General features: G+C 45.9%; 1 protein-coding gene and 1 long non-coding RNA gene across 2 annotated transcripts; one reads left to right on the top strand and one right to left on the bottom strand.

The window, feature by feature from the left end:
• Nucleotides 1-302: 302 nt before the first annotated feature.
• LORICRIN (loricrin cornified envelope precursor protein) lies at nt 303-2,676 on the bottom strand. The gene is made up of 2 exons (XM_027975289.2): nt 2,630-2,676; nt 303-1,412 (listed from the first exon to the last, which is right to left on the bottom strand). The coding sequence occupies exon 2, from the start codon at nt 1,387-1,389 to the stop codon at nt 535-537; it is 855 nt and encodes a 284-aa protein (XP_027831090.1). The 5' UTR covers nt 1,390-1,412; nt 2,630-2,676; the 3' UTR covers nt 303-534.
• A 4,110-nt stretch (nt 2,677-6,786) lies between these two features.
• On the top strand, nt 6,787-15,608 carry LOC121820300 (uncharacterized). Its single transcript, XR_006060773.2, has 2 exons — nt 6,787-11,072; nt 13,006-15,608. It is a non-coding gene; the product is annotated as an uncharacterized LOC121820300 (long non-coding RNA).
• The last annotated feature ends 236 nt before the right edge of the window (nt 15,609-15,844 follow it).

The following is a 15,844-nucleotide window of genomic DNA, read 5'->3' as shown; positions in this document are numbered from 1 at the left end:
AAGAGAACCATGATTGCTACCGAACCTACCAGGGAAGGTTTACTGAAGTCTCTTCCCAGGATTTTTGTGCTTTGGGATCACCTCATGATTTTACGCCATAAATCAGAAAACTTATGTCTTTGGTCCTTGGTTGCCAGCCATTCTTCCCTCCCCTGCTGACTCTCATCTAATCACCCATTCTCCCCCAACAGAATAAGTATTGTTGCATGAATGTCCCTGTGGATGAATGGATGGAGAAAAGGAGAAGAATGGGATGGAACGAATGAACTTAGAAGCTGCAAAGATGCCTGGAAACGCAGAAATTCTCATGAATTGCAAATTTATTGACTGAGAAGGTACTGGAGAGGTAGTTGCATAGAAACCAGGGAGCGAAAACTGCAGAACAAGACGCAGCTCCAGCTCAGTGGCTTCTTCTGGTGGATTCAGATGTGAAGGGCTGAGAAACCTCAGGGCAATATCATGAGAGCGGTAAGCCCATCGACACCCACGGAGAACTCCTCCAGCTTCTTCGTCTCCGCGGTGTCCAGGGGGGCCTTACTTGCCTGGCCAGGTAGGCGCCTGCTTCTGCTGGGTCTGATGGCAGACTGGGACGCCCTTGCCACCCCCGGAACCACCCCCGGAGGAGCCGCCGCCGCAGCCGGAACCGCTGCCGCCCCCACCGCTAGAGAAGCAGCCGCCGCCGCCCCCGGAGGAGCCGCCCACGCAGCCGGATCCACTGCCGCCCCCACCGCTGGAAAAGCAGCCGCCGCCCCCGGAGGAACCGCCGCCGCAGCCGCCGCCGGATGAGCCCCCTCCGTAGCTCTGCTGGGGCAAGCACGGGGTTTGGGAGGTCTGGGAGGACGAGAAGTATCCGGAGCCGCCCCCGGAGGAGACGCCGCCGCAGCCGGAGCCGCCCCCGGAGGAGACGCCGCCGCAGCCGGAGCCGCCCCCACTAGAGACGCCTCCGTAGCTCTGGCACTGGACCTGCTGGCCGGAGGAGCCGCCGCCGCCGCCGCTGGAGTAGCAGCCGCCCCCGGAGCCGCCGCCGCCGCCGCCGCTGGAGTAGCAGACGGTACCGGAGGAGCCGCCGCCGGAAGAGTAGCCTCCGCAGCCCGAGCTGCCGCCGCCCCCGGAATACTTGGTACTTCCACCGGAGCCGCCGCCGCCGCCCCCGCAGCCGCCGCCAGAGTGGCCGCCGCCGCAGCCGGAGCTGCCGCCGCCTCCAGAATACTTGACGCTTCCACCGGAGCAGCCGCCGCCGCCGCCACCCCCGAAGCCGCCGCAGCTACCAGAGCCACCGCCGCCGCCGCTATGGAAGACGCCGCCGCCGCCGCCGCCGCCGCCGCCGCCAGAGGTTTTCCCACAGCCCACTGGGGGCTGAGGGGTGGGCTGCTTTGTCTGGTGAGACATCTTGTCTAAGGAGGAACAGAACCCTGGAAGGAGAGCAGAGAGCAACAGTGGGCCAGCTGCAAGAGGATGCGGCGGCAGAGGCAGCTGCATCCATGGAAACGTCCATCATCCTCTGAGCAGCACTGCCTCGGCCAGGCTTGATGCTCTTTCTGATCGGATTGGGAAGAGCACTCAGCTGGGACTCCTGGATTAGTGCTTTTAGAAAAGAGTTGTGCTTCTCCTGAGAAAGTCTTTACCCAGTTTTAAATAGCCCACTTAGTGGTACCCATTTCTCTTTCTTTCCCAGCTTTGCTTCAGGCCTCTGCTGTGTGATCTCCGGGCAAATGACCCATACATTTTCCGTTTCCTCATTTCCTGTAAAATGAGATGGGTCGAGTATTTCACTCCTGCGTTCTCTGATCCCAACACTGAGTGCAAATGGAAAATTACCACAAACCTCCACCTAGGGTAGGGGATTTTATCCACTCCTGGCACAACAGAGGGAGGTTTGTTCCAATGCCAGAGGGCTATTGCACCCCATTCTTTGCAAACAAGAATTAGTTTAAACTCTTGGTCTGTTCCACTGACCTCAGCCATGATCACCCACCAGTTACCAGAAAAGGCAGGCTCCCTCATTGTCCTGTCTGGAAACAGGAGTAAGGATCCCAATGATCCTTTGGACCAGCATCTCTAACTAGGAGATATCAAGCAAAGCTTACCAAGGAGGCAAGCTGTGTTGAGGGGACCAAACTAGCAGGAATTGTGTCCAGCATCTCACAAGTCATTTCCCTCTCAGAACATCTTGTGTAAGACAGGCAATGGGGTCTCATGACTGCTAAAATCTCGCCATCTGCAGCATCCTCTGAATCATTCTTCCTGTTCTCTGAAAGTACACCCAACCTCTCCTCCTTACAAGTTCACAAAGTCCATCCAGCCCATCCACAGGCTGTCTGGGACAGTCTCTGCAGAATGCACTTCTATGCCGGGGACAGGGCATGTCTCTTACAGGGGTGCCAGAGAGACAGGAGATAGTCTTGTCTTTGTGGCGTTTACATTTTGGCCAGATCAGAAACGCCATCTGTACAGCAGTAGCTCAGCTCTCTTTCCTGCCTGAAGCCCCGCTGAACATGGATACAGTTGGAAGAGCAGAGGTCCTGTAGGTCCTAAAGGGGAGAGAGGCCTTGCCCACCTGTGCCCTGGTCCACATAGCCCATGCAAGCCTGGGCAATGGAAGATGAGAGCCAGTAGAACTCACACTTACCCAAAGCACCAGTAAGGATGAGTGAGGAGAGGAGATGCTGGCTGTGTGAGGAGCACTGGAGCTTCTGAGGTTTTATACTCTCTCTGAGTTCTGACTCATCAGCTATCGATCTGGACCAGCCTTACATGTTTGGCCTCAGTTATGTGACCTTTGGCTGTCACCCCACCTCCTTGTGATTGTAGTCATGGGGTGACCCATTCATGAAGATTTTGGCATTCTTGAGATGGGCAGCCTCCTGTATGACTGGCCCCTTCTCTGATGCAACTGTGAAGCAGGCTGGCTAGCAGGGATGGTCAGCCAGAGTGGATGTTAGACATTGTTTGCAAACCTTCTGGCATGGGGCCCATGCCATCACCAGAGGGCTATGCTTCAGCAATAGGTCTCAGACTCTTCAAGCAGCCTAAGAGAGTCCCACTGGAGTTCTTAGTCTTTGGTCCAAGAAGTAGGAACTTTCACGTCCCACTCTTTGGCTCCTGGTCCTATTGCTTGGAACCTCTTAGAATTTTAGAGAGATGCTGTTTCTTCTTTGCCAAGTTTCTCCCCCGGGATGTGCTTCACTGGGATGTTCCTGTCTTGTTTCCTGTCTAGAGAGAGTGTGTAAGCACCTAGCACCCAGTTCTGGGTTGCACAGCATAGACAGCGCCATAAGTAATGGGGCAATGGTAGCAATTTTGATTTACTCCTAAAGACAATGAGTGTCTAAAACTACTGATCTTCACTATTGACTTTCCTTGTAGAAGAACAAGGTAAAGAGATAGAGCATGTGGTTCTTCCCACCGTGGCCATTCAGCTCTGGGGTCTCGTCTTGTGTGGTAACACTGACCTCAGTGTAAGAGGCAGCCATGGAATGGAAGGGACTTGAGATTAGGTGGCTGGATTTGGGTGCACCCTGTGCTACTTGCCAGCTGTATCACCTTGCGTAAAGTCACAGTACCTTCTGCAGCGCCTACACACCGGATGCACTTAGTAAGCATTTGTTGATTATTGAACAAACTTTCTGATACTCAGTTACCTTGTCTATCAAATAAGAATGGTAATTGTTGTTTTACTGAAGCCGTGAGGGAGTCCACAGATGGCGTGAGGCGAGCTCTTATCTAGGAAAATAACTTGGAAATTCCTGGCTGACCCTGGACCAGTGGCATCAACTCTGTGTATGAGAAACAGCATTTTGTCCTCTTCTTTCATCATTGGAGCTCAACTGCTATTGTTTCAGATATCACATTTGAAGTTAGTTCCACCCAGATATGTGTTGAAATGACAGCCCCAATAGTAAATTGACGGTTAATTATGGTGGAGTTTTAATGATCTGCATGATCTGATTAGACTGTGGCCTTCAGAAACTTGTGGCGCTAGTTTTAGTTTGGAGAGCATGAACCCAGGTGAACCCAGGAGGAGCTCAGGAGCTCCCCTCCTGAGAGAATACCCAGGAGGGAGAAGTCCAGATCTGTTGGAGAAAGCATGTTTCAGCTTGAAGCTGAAGTGTTACGGAGGTTTTGGAGGGAAAAAAAAAGGCTCCAACTAGCTGTGGGTTTAATAAAAGACACATAATAAAGGGCAGCTTTGTTTTGTTGGGTTCACTGGAGAAGAGAAGATGCGGACCATGGTTCCCACACTGGGCTGTGGACCCATGTTGGCCCATTACTGTGTGTACCCTAGTCCTTAGGAAAATGTAAATAAAAAGATGTCAGCAGGCTGTTTGTGCGAAGGAAAGTCTAATTCAGAAATCATGAGCCTCCTGCCTTTATTGGGTATATATTAAGGCTTTGTTTGTTTTAAAAGTGATGTTGACAAGAGGTCCAAGTTGTTTCTTTCATGTCCTTATTTGTCAAAATGAGGATTTGGCTATCATGTTACTTGGTTATCACAGTTTTTTTTCAGGGTGATGTTACTTCTTTATGAAATTCTAAAGTTTGGGAACCTCAAGTGCAGGTGACTCCAAAGAGCTAATAATCTTGAAATTGTCTGTATTAGTTTGGAGCATTTATGTTCTTATAAGAAAGATATGATATTTTCTTTCTATCAGATTTAATATCCTAATGCTTTATTCATTAAGCCAACCAACTGTTTTGCCGAAAGCTTCAACTTCCATTTCAGATTTAAAAGATTTGTTAACAAAAGAAACTACTTGTTAAACACAAATAATTTAAATATTTAATAGAGAATTATCTAACTTACTTTCAATATGCAATCACTAAAAGAAAAGAGAAATAGAAACAGTAGAGGAATGTAATAGCACATACATCACCTAACTGGGACCAAATAGCATCCAGATTCAAACAGCGCTGGGAAGCCCCACGTAACAGCAATCTAGAGTCTCCGTTGGAAAAAGATACTGGACGATGCATCCATCCTACGGGTGAGACTTCAAAATTGCAATTTTGGGGGTCCCGCTTATAATTCCAGGCCACAAACATACTGTCATCAGTTGGTGAACAAATTGCCGCCCTGGTTTCACATTAATCTTTTTTTTTTTAAATTTTTTTTACAATACTGTTTGTTTTATCTTGTGAGTCAGAGGATTTTGTTAAGCCCCGGGCGTGGTTGGCTAGACCTCCTCCTGGGGCTCAAGAATTCTAAAACCTGCTCCCTGTCTTTTCTATATTGCTGCTGGTTTTACTAGAAAAATCGGGGCACTCATGAGCAGGCACATAGTCAGGGCACTGACCAGGCAGGTCAGAAGCAAGGTCAGAGGTCTGCTCTGCTTTCCTGTCTCAGAAGCCTGAACAAGACTCCTTCCAGCTAATTTCTCTAACGCCGACACCAGTGTACTGGGCAGTGTGCTAAGGATTGCAGAGGAGGTTTTAGAGCTGTGCATGGATCCCCTTGGTAGATTTGGGGGAGGGGTACTCCATGCCTGCCTCTGCTACTCTGTATGACGTTTAATAAGGAAAATCTGCTAACTGGTACTTTCTTAACATGTGGAAGAGGCTGATGCAACATGGTATTGACAGCTGTGCTCGATCTTGTGGCTCTGAGTTAACCTTGCCTCAAGTGTGAGATTATGAACCTGATTCTCCATTTTATCCCTTTCAACCAGAAGTAGGGGGATATCTGTGTGGAAGTGGTTGATTATATATTATCATTATCAATGAGGAAATGATGAAAGTTTATAGAATTATGACACTTAAGTCTTTGGAGTTTTGCAACATTTGGCATGTCAGATTTCTAAAATTTGTAGCTTTTAGACACTTAAATCTGCATGTGTGCTTGCTAGTACATCTGGGTTCTGTAGCCTCACAAATGAAGTCATGGTTCCTGCCTATAACTGTATCCTTAGAGGGGATGGCCCTTACAGCAAATCTTTCATAGCTAGGCATTAGCAGGTGCTCAGTAAATACTGACGGTAAATTGAAGGGAATTATTGGAACCCATTGACTGACTGCCCTGTAGGAGGCAGGACCTGATCCCTGTCCCCCAGGCAATCCCCAGTGTGAGGGGAGATCACAGCTCTTGAGCTGAGGAACCCCCAGTTTGATATAAGCCTGCTCATCACCATCTTTAAGTACCTAATTTTCATATTTGCATTCTCATGACTGAGTGTTGACAACCTACCTGAGGGAAAAAGGGCAATGGATGGCTTGTAAAGAATAAAATGGACGCAGGGCAGGGGTTCAGGAGCACTGGCAGGTCAGGCATAGAACTTGCAAGCCCTTGGTGCTGTTTATATTCAATGGGAAAAGTTTTCTCTTAGTCACAGACCAGGAGGCATCTCAGAGCCCCAGACACCCCCCTGGATTGCCATTTGTCTCCTCTCTCCAGCCCTTCTGGTCAGCAGTTTCTGTTACTTAGAGATCGGGCAGAAGGACAGCACGATAGCAGCTCCTAGCTGCTGGAATTCCTTCTCCAGGAAGCTTCCCTGGGTTCATCCCGACCACTGTTTCCATCTCTCTTGCCACTTTCCCCTTCAGAGGTCTTAAGGAATGATTGTACCTTTCCAGCCTGCTGGTGACACAGAGTCGGACACGACTGAAACGACTTAGCAGCAGCAGCAGCAGTGACACAACCAGAAGCCTTGTCCCCTTTGTCCAGTTGCCACTGACAAACCTTGAGATCAGGGTCTCCTTTAGTTCTTGATGGCCTACTGGGACCTTCTCAGGATGGGTTTACTCTTGAGATGTATCTCTTTCAGGTGCTCCTGGAGCTCATACTTGCAGGGAGGAGGGGGACGGCGGCTGAGATGTTCTGCATTCCCAAGGAGCTTGTAGCATGTGGGGTGAGCCATGCACCTAGGGACTTCCTGTCTGGACAGACTCTTGGGTTTAAGGACTGCTGTCACGTGTCTTATGCATTTCTCATAACCGTCCTGTGTGCTTGGGGATATGTTATCTTCGTTCCCTAGCTGAGGATATGCCTCATGGAGGCCAATGCAATTGCTCAAATTCCCAAAGCCAGGATTTGGACTTCAGGTCTTTTGATTCTAAACCTTGTGTTCTTTCTAAGCACTGCATACCTCTTCTTTTGGATCGATGTGGGCAGAACAAAGGGATTGCACCCCCTGTCCTTCCAAGTCAGGCTCAGGTTTGTGCCCTCTGGGAAGCAGGGGACAGAGGAACCTTATATGGGCTCTCCTAGCTCCCCAGGGACTTTCGAATGCATTGGTGGATGGCAGCAGCTGGAAAGACAGTGGAGGTCATCCAGTCAGCTTCTGTCATTGTAGAGGTAGATGACAAACCCAAAGCCCAGAGAGGCTAACGCACTTCCCAAGGCCACACAGAAGGGCCAAGAGTAGAACCTGGGTCTCTCCTCCCCGCTCAGTACTCCTCCTGCAGATCCAAGTGGTGACTGTCTGCTTTCTCCTGACAGTAGTACCTCCAGGTGCTGGCAGTGAGACCAGAGAGTTGTTAAAATGACAGTAAAAGTCTTTCAGAGCTGAGCAGACATGCTCAAGGAAGCTGCTGGGCCTGTGTGCTCTAGCCTCTGGGCCTAGAAATTAACTGCTGATGTCATGAAGCCCTTTCACAGGTGGGCAGCTGCTCTGTAGCCTGAGGGCTCAGGGCCTACTTCCTGGGCTTACACATAAAGTTTATAGCAGGGAGGAGCAGTGAGCAGCATTTGTGGGCCCAATCTCCTGCCCTGAGATAGGCAATGTCACTTGACCCGTCTAAGGACGTTCATACATGGTGGTGATAGCAGGTCCAAGCATGCTGGCTCTTTGACCACCGTCTCCACTGGTGTCTGTGGGTGGATAATCCAGGTTGTTTTAACTGAATCCCAAGTCAAATGGAATCTTGGAAGTCAATATGACACAGAGGGAAAAGCAAAAGCATTTCAAATCCATAGCCTTAAAGGCTTTTTGGCCTAAGGGTTTAATCCTAGTATTTTTTTCTTTGTTTAAATTATTTCTTATTGAAATATAGCTGCTTTACAATGTTGTGTTAGTGTCTTACTGTATAGCAAAGTGAATTAGAGATATATATATATATATATCTCCCCTCTATTTTTGGATTTTCTTCCCTTTTAGGTCAACACGGAACACTGAGGAGGGTTCCCTTTACCATACAGTAGGTTCTCATTAGTTACCTGTCTTATGCACAGTGGGGTATATAAGTCAATCCCAATCTTCCATTCATCCCCCCAACCCTCTGGTATCCATGTATTTATTCTCTACATCAGTGTCTCTGTTTCTGCTTTGCAGATAAAACTGTCTATACCTTTTTTCTAGATTCCACATACATATGTTAATATATGATATATGTTTTTCTCTTTCTGACTTACTTCACTCTGTATAAGAGTCTCTAGGTCTGTCCATGTCTCTACAAGTGACCCAGTTTTGTTCCTTTTTGTGGCTGAGCAATACTCCATTGTATATTTGGACCACATCTTCTTTGCTCATCTAATCCCAGTTTTTCAGGCATGTGCTGGATTAGGTGACCACGCCAAGGCACTTCTTTTCTGGGGGTCATTGAAAAGCAGGGCAAGGTGAGTGCTCCCTCCACTTGGGTTTTGAATCCTCTTTGGTGCTTACGTGCTGCTTTCAGAAATTGCCTCGCCTGCCCTGGGCCTTGGGTGTAACTTCTCTCTTACTCACTAACTGTTCATAGGGTTTACTACTGAAGATCAGAATCTAGATCCAGTCTCTGTCTTGGCCAGGAAAGCTTGTTCCTCAGACTTTCTGGCTATTCTTAATTTTTGTTCATTCTTCCAATGATACTCTTTATTTCAATAGCTGAACCTGTTGAAATTAGGTGGATGACTTGGGGCAAATCTTCTCACTGCCTACAGGGTAAAAAATAATCAGTTTGGTTGGAGAGTCTCTAGTGACTTCTTTCTTTTGTTTCATCCACGTGCTCAGAGAATCCCAAGGTGAGAGACTATAGGACCATTGTTCTCATCTGTGTAGGTTCCCAGGGTCTTTCCTTCTGTACTATGAGCACTGTCCAGACAAGATCAGATCCTCCTAAATCTCCAAATCTCCACAAGGCTGGGCCTCAGTGTGAATATTTGATAAATATTTGATCAACCAAGAAGATGATCCTAGGGCTATTATAATCCGATTTATTTTCCATGGAAAGTAGCTTATATAAATTGGTCGTGGCAAACGCCTCTCGCTTGCCATCCCCCATCTTCCATCCAAGGCACCTCATTGCCCCATTGTCTCCTGCTTCTTATTTTTCAGAATCTCCCTTGGATCCTGGCTTCCAGAGATCCTGACCACCTGCGATCCAGTGGTCAGCTTTCTGGCTGGACCTGAAGCAGCGCCAGGTGACCTGTGAGGTTTGCAATCTCTGCTCTGTTCTGAAGGGTAGGGATCAAAACTTTTCTGAGGACTTGAGATCAGGGAGGACCTGTGCTCTAAACCTGGACCAACCACCAGTGACTTGACCTGGGGTCAGGGAGGACCTGTGGTCTAAACTGGACCAACCACCAGTTACTTGAGTTGGGGTCAGGGAGAACCTGTGCTCTAAACCTGGACCAGGCACCAGTGACTTGACTTGGGGTCAGGGAGGACCTGTGCTCTAAACCTGGACCAACCTCCAGTGACTTGTGAATCTGGGCCACGCACTATCCCCCAGACCTGTTTCTTCATCCATAAGGTCAATCTAACTTAGTCCTGTACTGGCTTCCTTTTGGGCAACCTCTCCTTCCCCCACCCCTGGCCAAGTCCACTCTTTGGACAGAGAGGAGGGAAAGATGAGGAGGGTCAGAGGCAGTGATAGGGGAAAAACTAGATGGAATGACAAGAACCACAGGTCTCTTGGAAAAGAGCATAGAAACTCTCATATCTCCCTGGATGTCAGCCATGGGCTCAAATCAGAGGCATTTTGGGAACTTCTGTCCCCCAAGAGCATTTCGGCCCCTGAGCTAACTATGGTGGAGGAGGAAGGGGGACAGCAGGAGGGCTGGGTGAGGAAAGCTGGCCTGTGTTATGAGTAACATTTGCAGCGTGTCATTACCCAAGGTGGATGTAATTGCACTGGATTAAGAAAGGCATGTGAACACACTGTGTTGCTTTAGAACCTCCTGCAATTAACATCTATTCTTTTGGGTCTCAGAGGAAGGATTAATTTGGCTCCTGAATGTTCCTTTGCTGTGAATCCCTTGGTGGTGGAACTGGCCTTCTTACCCTCTAGTAGTGAGTTATTCTGCTGTAAAATACAAAAAAAAAAAAAAAAAAAAGCCTCAGTACAAATAATTTGAAAACAAAGCAAAGAAAAACAGTCACCTATAATTCCAGTATTCAGATAGAACTGGTGTTAAGATTTTGGTGATTATTTTTATCTTGCTCTTCTTTCTTTTCATTTATCCTTCCTTTTTATATAAACTCTCAGTTTGTGATGCTGATTTTCCATGTGACTTTGTTATCACGCGCATACCATCCTGTTCCTAAAACACCTCTGATCTGAGCCCGAGGCTGGCAGCCAGGGAGATGGGAGAGTTTCTGTGCTCTTTTCCACGGTCTCTTAACCACTAGTATTAGTGGCTGTGTTCCACTGCCCATTCTGAGTCTTACCGCTTAGACCTTCCAGCTATCCTGGACCCTCTGAACCCTCGAGACTTCATTACTGGATTTTGTTGGGTCTTGGTTGGCTCCCTGATGGGCTGCTGGTGGGACTTTATATGTAGGATGGCTGCACAGTAGCTGAGAAGAAGAAAGGTTTGTCGTGTGAGTACCATCCTCCCCCTCCGCTTCTCATCTCCCCTGACCCTCCTTGTGTAAGACCCGGTGCCTCAGTTTTCCTAGACTCTGTCTAGCTCCACAGTATCGTTGTTTCCGTCCAGAGGTTTTCATTGTCTCCTGCAATGTCATCTTCTCTTCACAGGCTCCTGGGTCACCATTCCCTCGGGAACATGTGATCTGAAGCAACGTCTTTTAATGCATGTGTGAGAGGATATGGGAGGGGAGGCCGTGGGGAGGGCAGAGGAATACGCATTTGGAAAAAAAAGTCACCAGTGTAATGGGAGGCAGAGAAAAGAAGCAACTGGAAAATTCTTCTTGGAAGAGGTGAGTTTTGTGTTACGATTGAGAAACAGTGAAAACCACAGATCAGTTTCCCCAGATTTAGGCTTTGGGCCTCGTATTGCCTTCGTGTGTACGTGTGTACATGTGATATGCGTACATAAGTCTGTGTCGTGTCTCTCTCCTCTCCCTGGGCCTGACTCTTCCTAGTAGAACCTGTTCCCTCTCTCCTTGGACAGGATTGTGGGCACTCCTTCTTGGCCCTGAGATTGCTCTCGACCCTCACTTGTTAACCAGCTCTCAGTGTCCGTGACAACAGTGTTGTGTGTGTGGGACTGACCCACATCTTGCATCACAACCTGTTTCTCTAACCATGGCAGTGGATTTGCTCTATTATGTCATTCTTCTGCTCAAAATCTTCAGTGTCCCCACATCAGGATGAAGCCTAGGTTTCTTAGTTCAAAGGGCCTTTTGTGGTTCAGTTCCTTCTCAACTCTGACTGTTCCCCTTATACTCGCTTCATTCGTGTCTGACTCTGCAACCCCATGGACTGTAGCCTTCCAGGCTCCTTGACCATGGGATTTTCCCTGCAAGAATACTGGAGTGGGTTGCCATGTCCCCTTCCAGGGGACTATTCTCCTAGAGAAGCATTTTGCTCCAGAGAGAGTCAGACCCTTTCCTCCGCTAAGCCATGCTATGTTTGTGTTTTTTCCGGAGATTTTCCTTGCACCTGTGAATGCCCCTTTTCCTTAATGTGCCAAACTTCTGTTTTCCTTTCAACATTATTACATATCACTCCTCCAGGAAAGTTTCCCCAGCACCCCAGTCTGATGGCAAGAGCACTTTGCCTTGCAGGACAGGACCCTGCCCCCACTAGACTGAGGTCTTCTTGAAGGGGGTACCAGATCTTGATCACTGTCCTGCACATCAAGCATTCAACACAGTGTTTGGCACAGTCCACAGGGAATGCCTGTAGAATGGTTGGATGAATGAATGAATTGCCCTTTATCTGCCCCCTCCTGGAATTGTCAGTGACCTGGATAGTAGCTGTTTTAGCCTGGGTGGGGTGGATATTAACTCTTCGTCCTATTTTCACCTCTCCAACAGGACTGTATGCTCCTGCAGGTCAGGGATGGCACTGTAGCTCTTAGTAAACCTGGAGCCTGTGGACACACTAGGCTCTGAGTCAGAAAGAAAAAAAAAAAAAAAGAAAAAGAATGAGGTAGAAAATGGAGGAAAAGAGAGACAGAAGGGACCACAGGATTGTTTCAGGATTTATAACAATGCTGGTTTGTATCTGGTCTGAATGTCTTTCTCTCTCTATCCCAATTTGGGTTCTCTGATCTAATTCTGGCAACTCCAAGAAATTACATAAGGCCCCTAAAGGGGGAGAGAATTGAGATTAGATAGTTTTAGAAGTTTTAAAGTGAATGTCAGGATAGGCTTTTGAATTATTGATGTGATTTCATTATCAATATAGTTAATATATATTAACCTACAAGTACCCATCCTTAGAGGTTAATATACTCAAGTGTGGATGTGAGATAAGTATGAATGTGAGAGTTGGTCTATAAAGAAGGCCGAGCACTGAAGAATTGATGCTTACAAATTGTGGTGTTGGAGAAGACTCTTGGAAGTCCCTTGGACTGCAAGGAAATCAAATCTTTAATCCTAAAATAAATAAATCAACCCTGAACATTTATTGGAAAGGCTGTTGCTAAAGCTGAAGTTCCACTACTTTGGCCACTTGATGTGAAGAACTGACTCACTGGAAAAATCCTGATGCTGGGAAAGATTGAAGGCAAAAGGAGAAGAGGGCAGCAGAGGATGAGATGGTTAGAGGGGATCACTGACTCAATGGATATGATTTTGCAAAAAGTCGGACACGACTTAACGACTGAACAATAACAACACCACTCATGCTTTCTCTTAGAGATAAAATTCTTTCTCCTTCTCTTCCCTTCTTCTTTCCAAATAGGGTAGAGAGAATAATGAGCACCTGACTGAAGTATGAAATGTTACTCAAGGTTACAGAAGGCATTATGGATGCAAGATAGACACCAGAAGAAAATCTCTTTTTGTGGAAGAAGTAGTATTTTTCCTATGGGAAGAGGTGAGGTGGTAAGTAGGTGAGTCCTGGGGAAGGAGAGATAGAACAACAAGAAAGAGATTCTAACAGGATTATGAGTCAAAGCAAGAATGCTCAATTTCTGTGCCATAAAATTTGCCAATAGAATTAAAAGAATAATTCAAGAATGTGAAAATACTTGCTTGATTTCTGCTTATATTGGTGAAAAGATTAGCTTATTGGTAGTCAACAGGATAAAATGTTGAGATTGGCTTGAACAACTAGCCTGACTGAAATCAGCTGAGAACAACTAGAAAAACTGGCCAAAATATAAAAAGGCTTGTATTTGAAGGCACTGGAGCGCTTCCAAGGCAGTGAAGATTTTAGAGCCAAGATCGTGGAGGGAAAGAAGGCGACGTGAGTCCTGTGTGCTCTGCCACTTTTCCACTGGAGCTTTAGAAGTTAAAGCACCAGCCGAGAATATGGTCAGAAAGTGGTGGCTAGGAGGCTGAGAGGATGAGCAGTCTTTAAGCTTTGCCACAGAGCTTGAGGGACAAACATTGGAATTCACAGAGCCAGACACCAAAGTCTATGCTGCATGTTTTCATGGCACGACTAAACTGAGATGTTGCAAGAAAAGTTTTTCTCTTTGATGAATAGGGTGGAGAGAGTGATGTAGAAGCCGGAGAGCAGCTTTTGTTATGTTGGTGATATTTTACTTTTTGATATATAGGCTACATTACAAAAATATGTTCATCCTGTGATAATCCGTTAAGTTTTACAGTTAAGATTTACATACTTTTATGTAAATACATTAACCTTGTACTGAGTGTATTAAAAATAAAATCTATGATATAAAATTTGACTGTCAAAATATTTATATATACATTAATATCTGATCAAATTATTCATGTATTTACTTGCTCTCTATGATTCATTATGATGTTTTGCTTCTCATCATCCCCACTGGATCCTATGTGGATTACAGAAGAGTTGCATAGAGTGAGGTGTGCTTGCCACTGCTGAATCACGTGTCCTCCTTATTTTAGTAGCTATGCACTACAGTTTTTTTCTCTTAGGAAAATACTGAAGTTTGTGCTAGACTGTGTGTTTGGATACTGAGTTCTTTTCTTACTAATCTTGGAATTTGAGGTAGGTCGCTTGACTTTACCTTAAAACAAGATATAAAATAATATCAACCTTATAGTTATTGGATTAGCATATGAGAAAGCCAAATTCCAACCCTAGACCATGAATGAATTTTATTTTTTAAACTTTTTATTGGAGTATAATTGACTTAGCCTGCTTCAGTGGCTCAGTGGTAAAGAATCTGCCTGAAGGTCAGCAGACACAGGAGACATGGATTGGATCCCCGGATCGGGAAGATCCTCTGGAGGAGGAAATGGCAGCCCACTCCAGTATTGCTTGGGAAAATCCCGTGGACAGAGGAGCCTGGCGGGCCACAGTTGTAAAGTCAAACAGGACTGAGAGCGTACATACATCCACTTAGTTCATTTACATTGCTCTGTTAGTTTCAGGCTCACAGCAAAGTGAACCAGTTATACATATACATCTATCCACTCTTTTTTAGTGGAGAAGGAAATAGCAACCAGCTCCAGTATTCTTGCCTGGAAAAATCCCATGGACAAAGGAGTCTGGTGGGCTATAGTCCACAGTGTCACAAGAGTTGGATACGACTTGGTGACTAAACCACTCTTTTTTAGATGCTTTCCACATGTAGGCCATTACAGAGTATTGAGTAGAATTCTGTGTGCATTTTATTTTTTAAAATTATAAACATTTTTCTTTAGATCTTTATATAATACCTAGTACTGTATGCAAGTCTATAGGAGATTTTTTTCATTCACAATTGGATGTTTACCTCCAGTTTCTGAATTTCAGAGTCCCTGAGGTCAATGATTCATTTCACTTGGAATTATCTTCCTCCAGGAAATATGAGAATGAACATTCTTAATTGGGAGAAAGGATTAGGAAATTCAGTCTGGGAATATAAACCACTCAATTGAATGCTTGCAAAGGAGAAGCAAGAGAAGAGGTGCTTTCCCTCCCCATCCCCATTCCTCTCTTGAAAAAGTGACTTATGTTTGAAGATTGTGGGAAGAGGTTGGAAATATTTACTATACAGGTGTAAATATGTAACTGGGTGATAATTTGCAGAGAATGAAGAAAATGCTATTTAAATGTTATTTCTGACCTTTAAAAAGATCTTACTGAGCTTAATATTTTCACTTATTTGCTAAATATTTGTCAAACTAAAATTTTATTTTAATCATTTCTTCATGCCATGAATAGAAAGAATGAAGGTGATATTTTATAACACTTGATATATTTTCCAGAAATGTTTATAGCTATGTACTACTTTTAATGTATATTAGAGCAAGCACTACAGGTTTATGACTTTATGGATATCCATATAGTCAAAACTATGTTTTTTCCAGTAATCATGTATGGATGTGAGAGTTGGACCAGAAATAAAACTGAGCACCAAAGAACTGATGCTTTTGAACTGTGGTGTTGGGGCAGACTCTTGACAGTCCCTTGGACTACAACGAGATCCAACCAGTCCATTCTAAAGGAGATCAGTCCTGGGTGTTCTTTGGAAGGAATGATGCTGAAGCTGAAACTCCAGTACTTTGGCCACCTCATACGAAGAGTTGACTCATTGGAAAAGACCCTGATGCTGGGAGGGATTGGGGGCAGGAGGAGAAGGGGACGACAGAGGATGAGA

The sequence above is a fragment of the Ovis aries genome, chromosome 1 (assembly GCF_016772045.2).
Source record: "Ovis aries strain OAR_USU_Benz2616 breed Rambouillet chromosome 1, ARS-UI_Ramb_v3.0, whole genome shotgun sequence".
NCBI classification, from domain to species: Eukaryota; Metazoa; Chordata; class Mammalia; order Artiodactyla; family Bovidae; genus Ovis; species Ovis aries.
This window is presented reverse-complemented; position numbering and strand designations above follow the sequence as displayed.

Bases quoted from the DNA above. Each gene is read 5' to 3' on its own strand.
- LORICRIN (XM_027975289.2), bottom strand. From the start codon at position 1,389: ATGTCTCACCAGACAAAGCAGCCCACCCCTCAGCCCCCAGTGGGCTGT.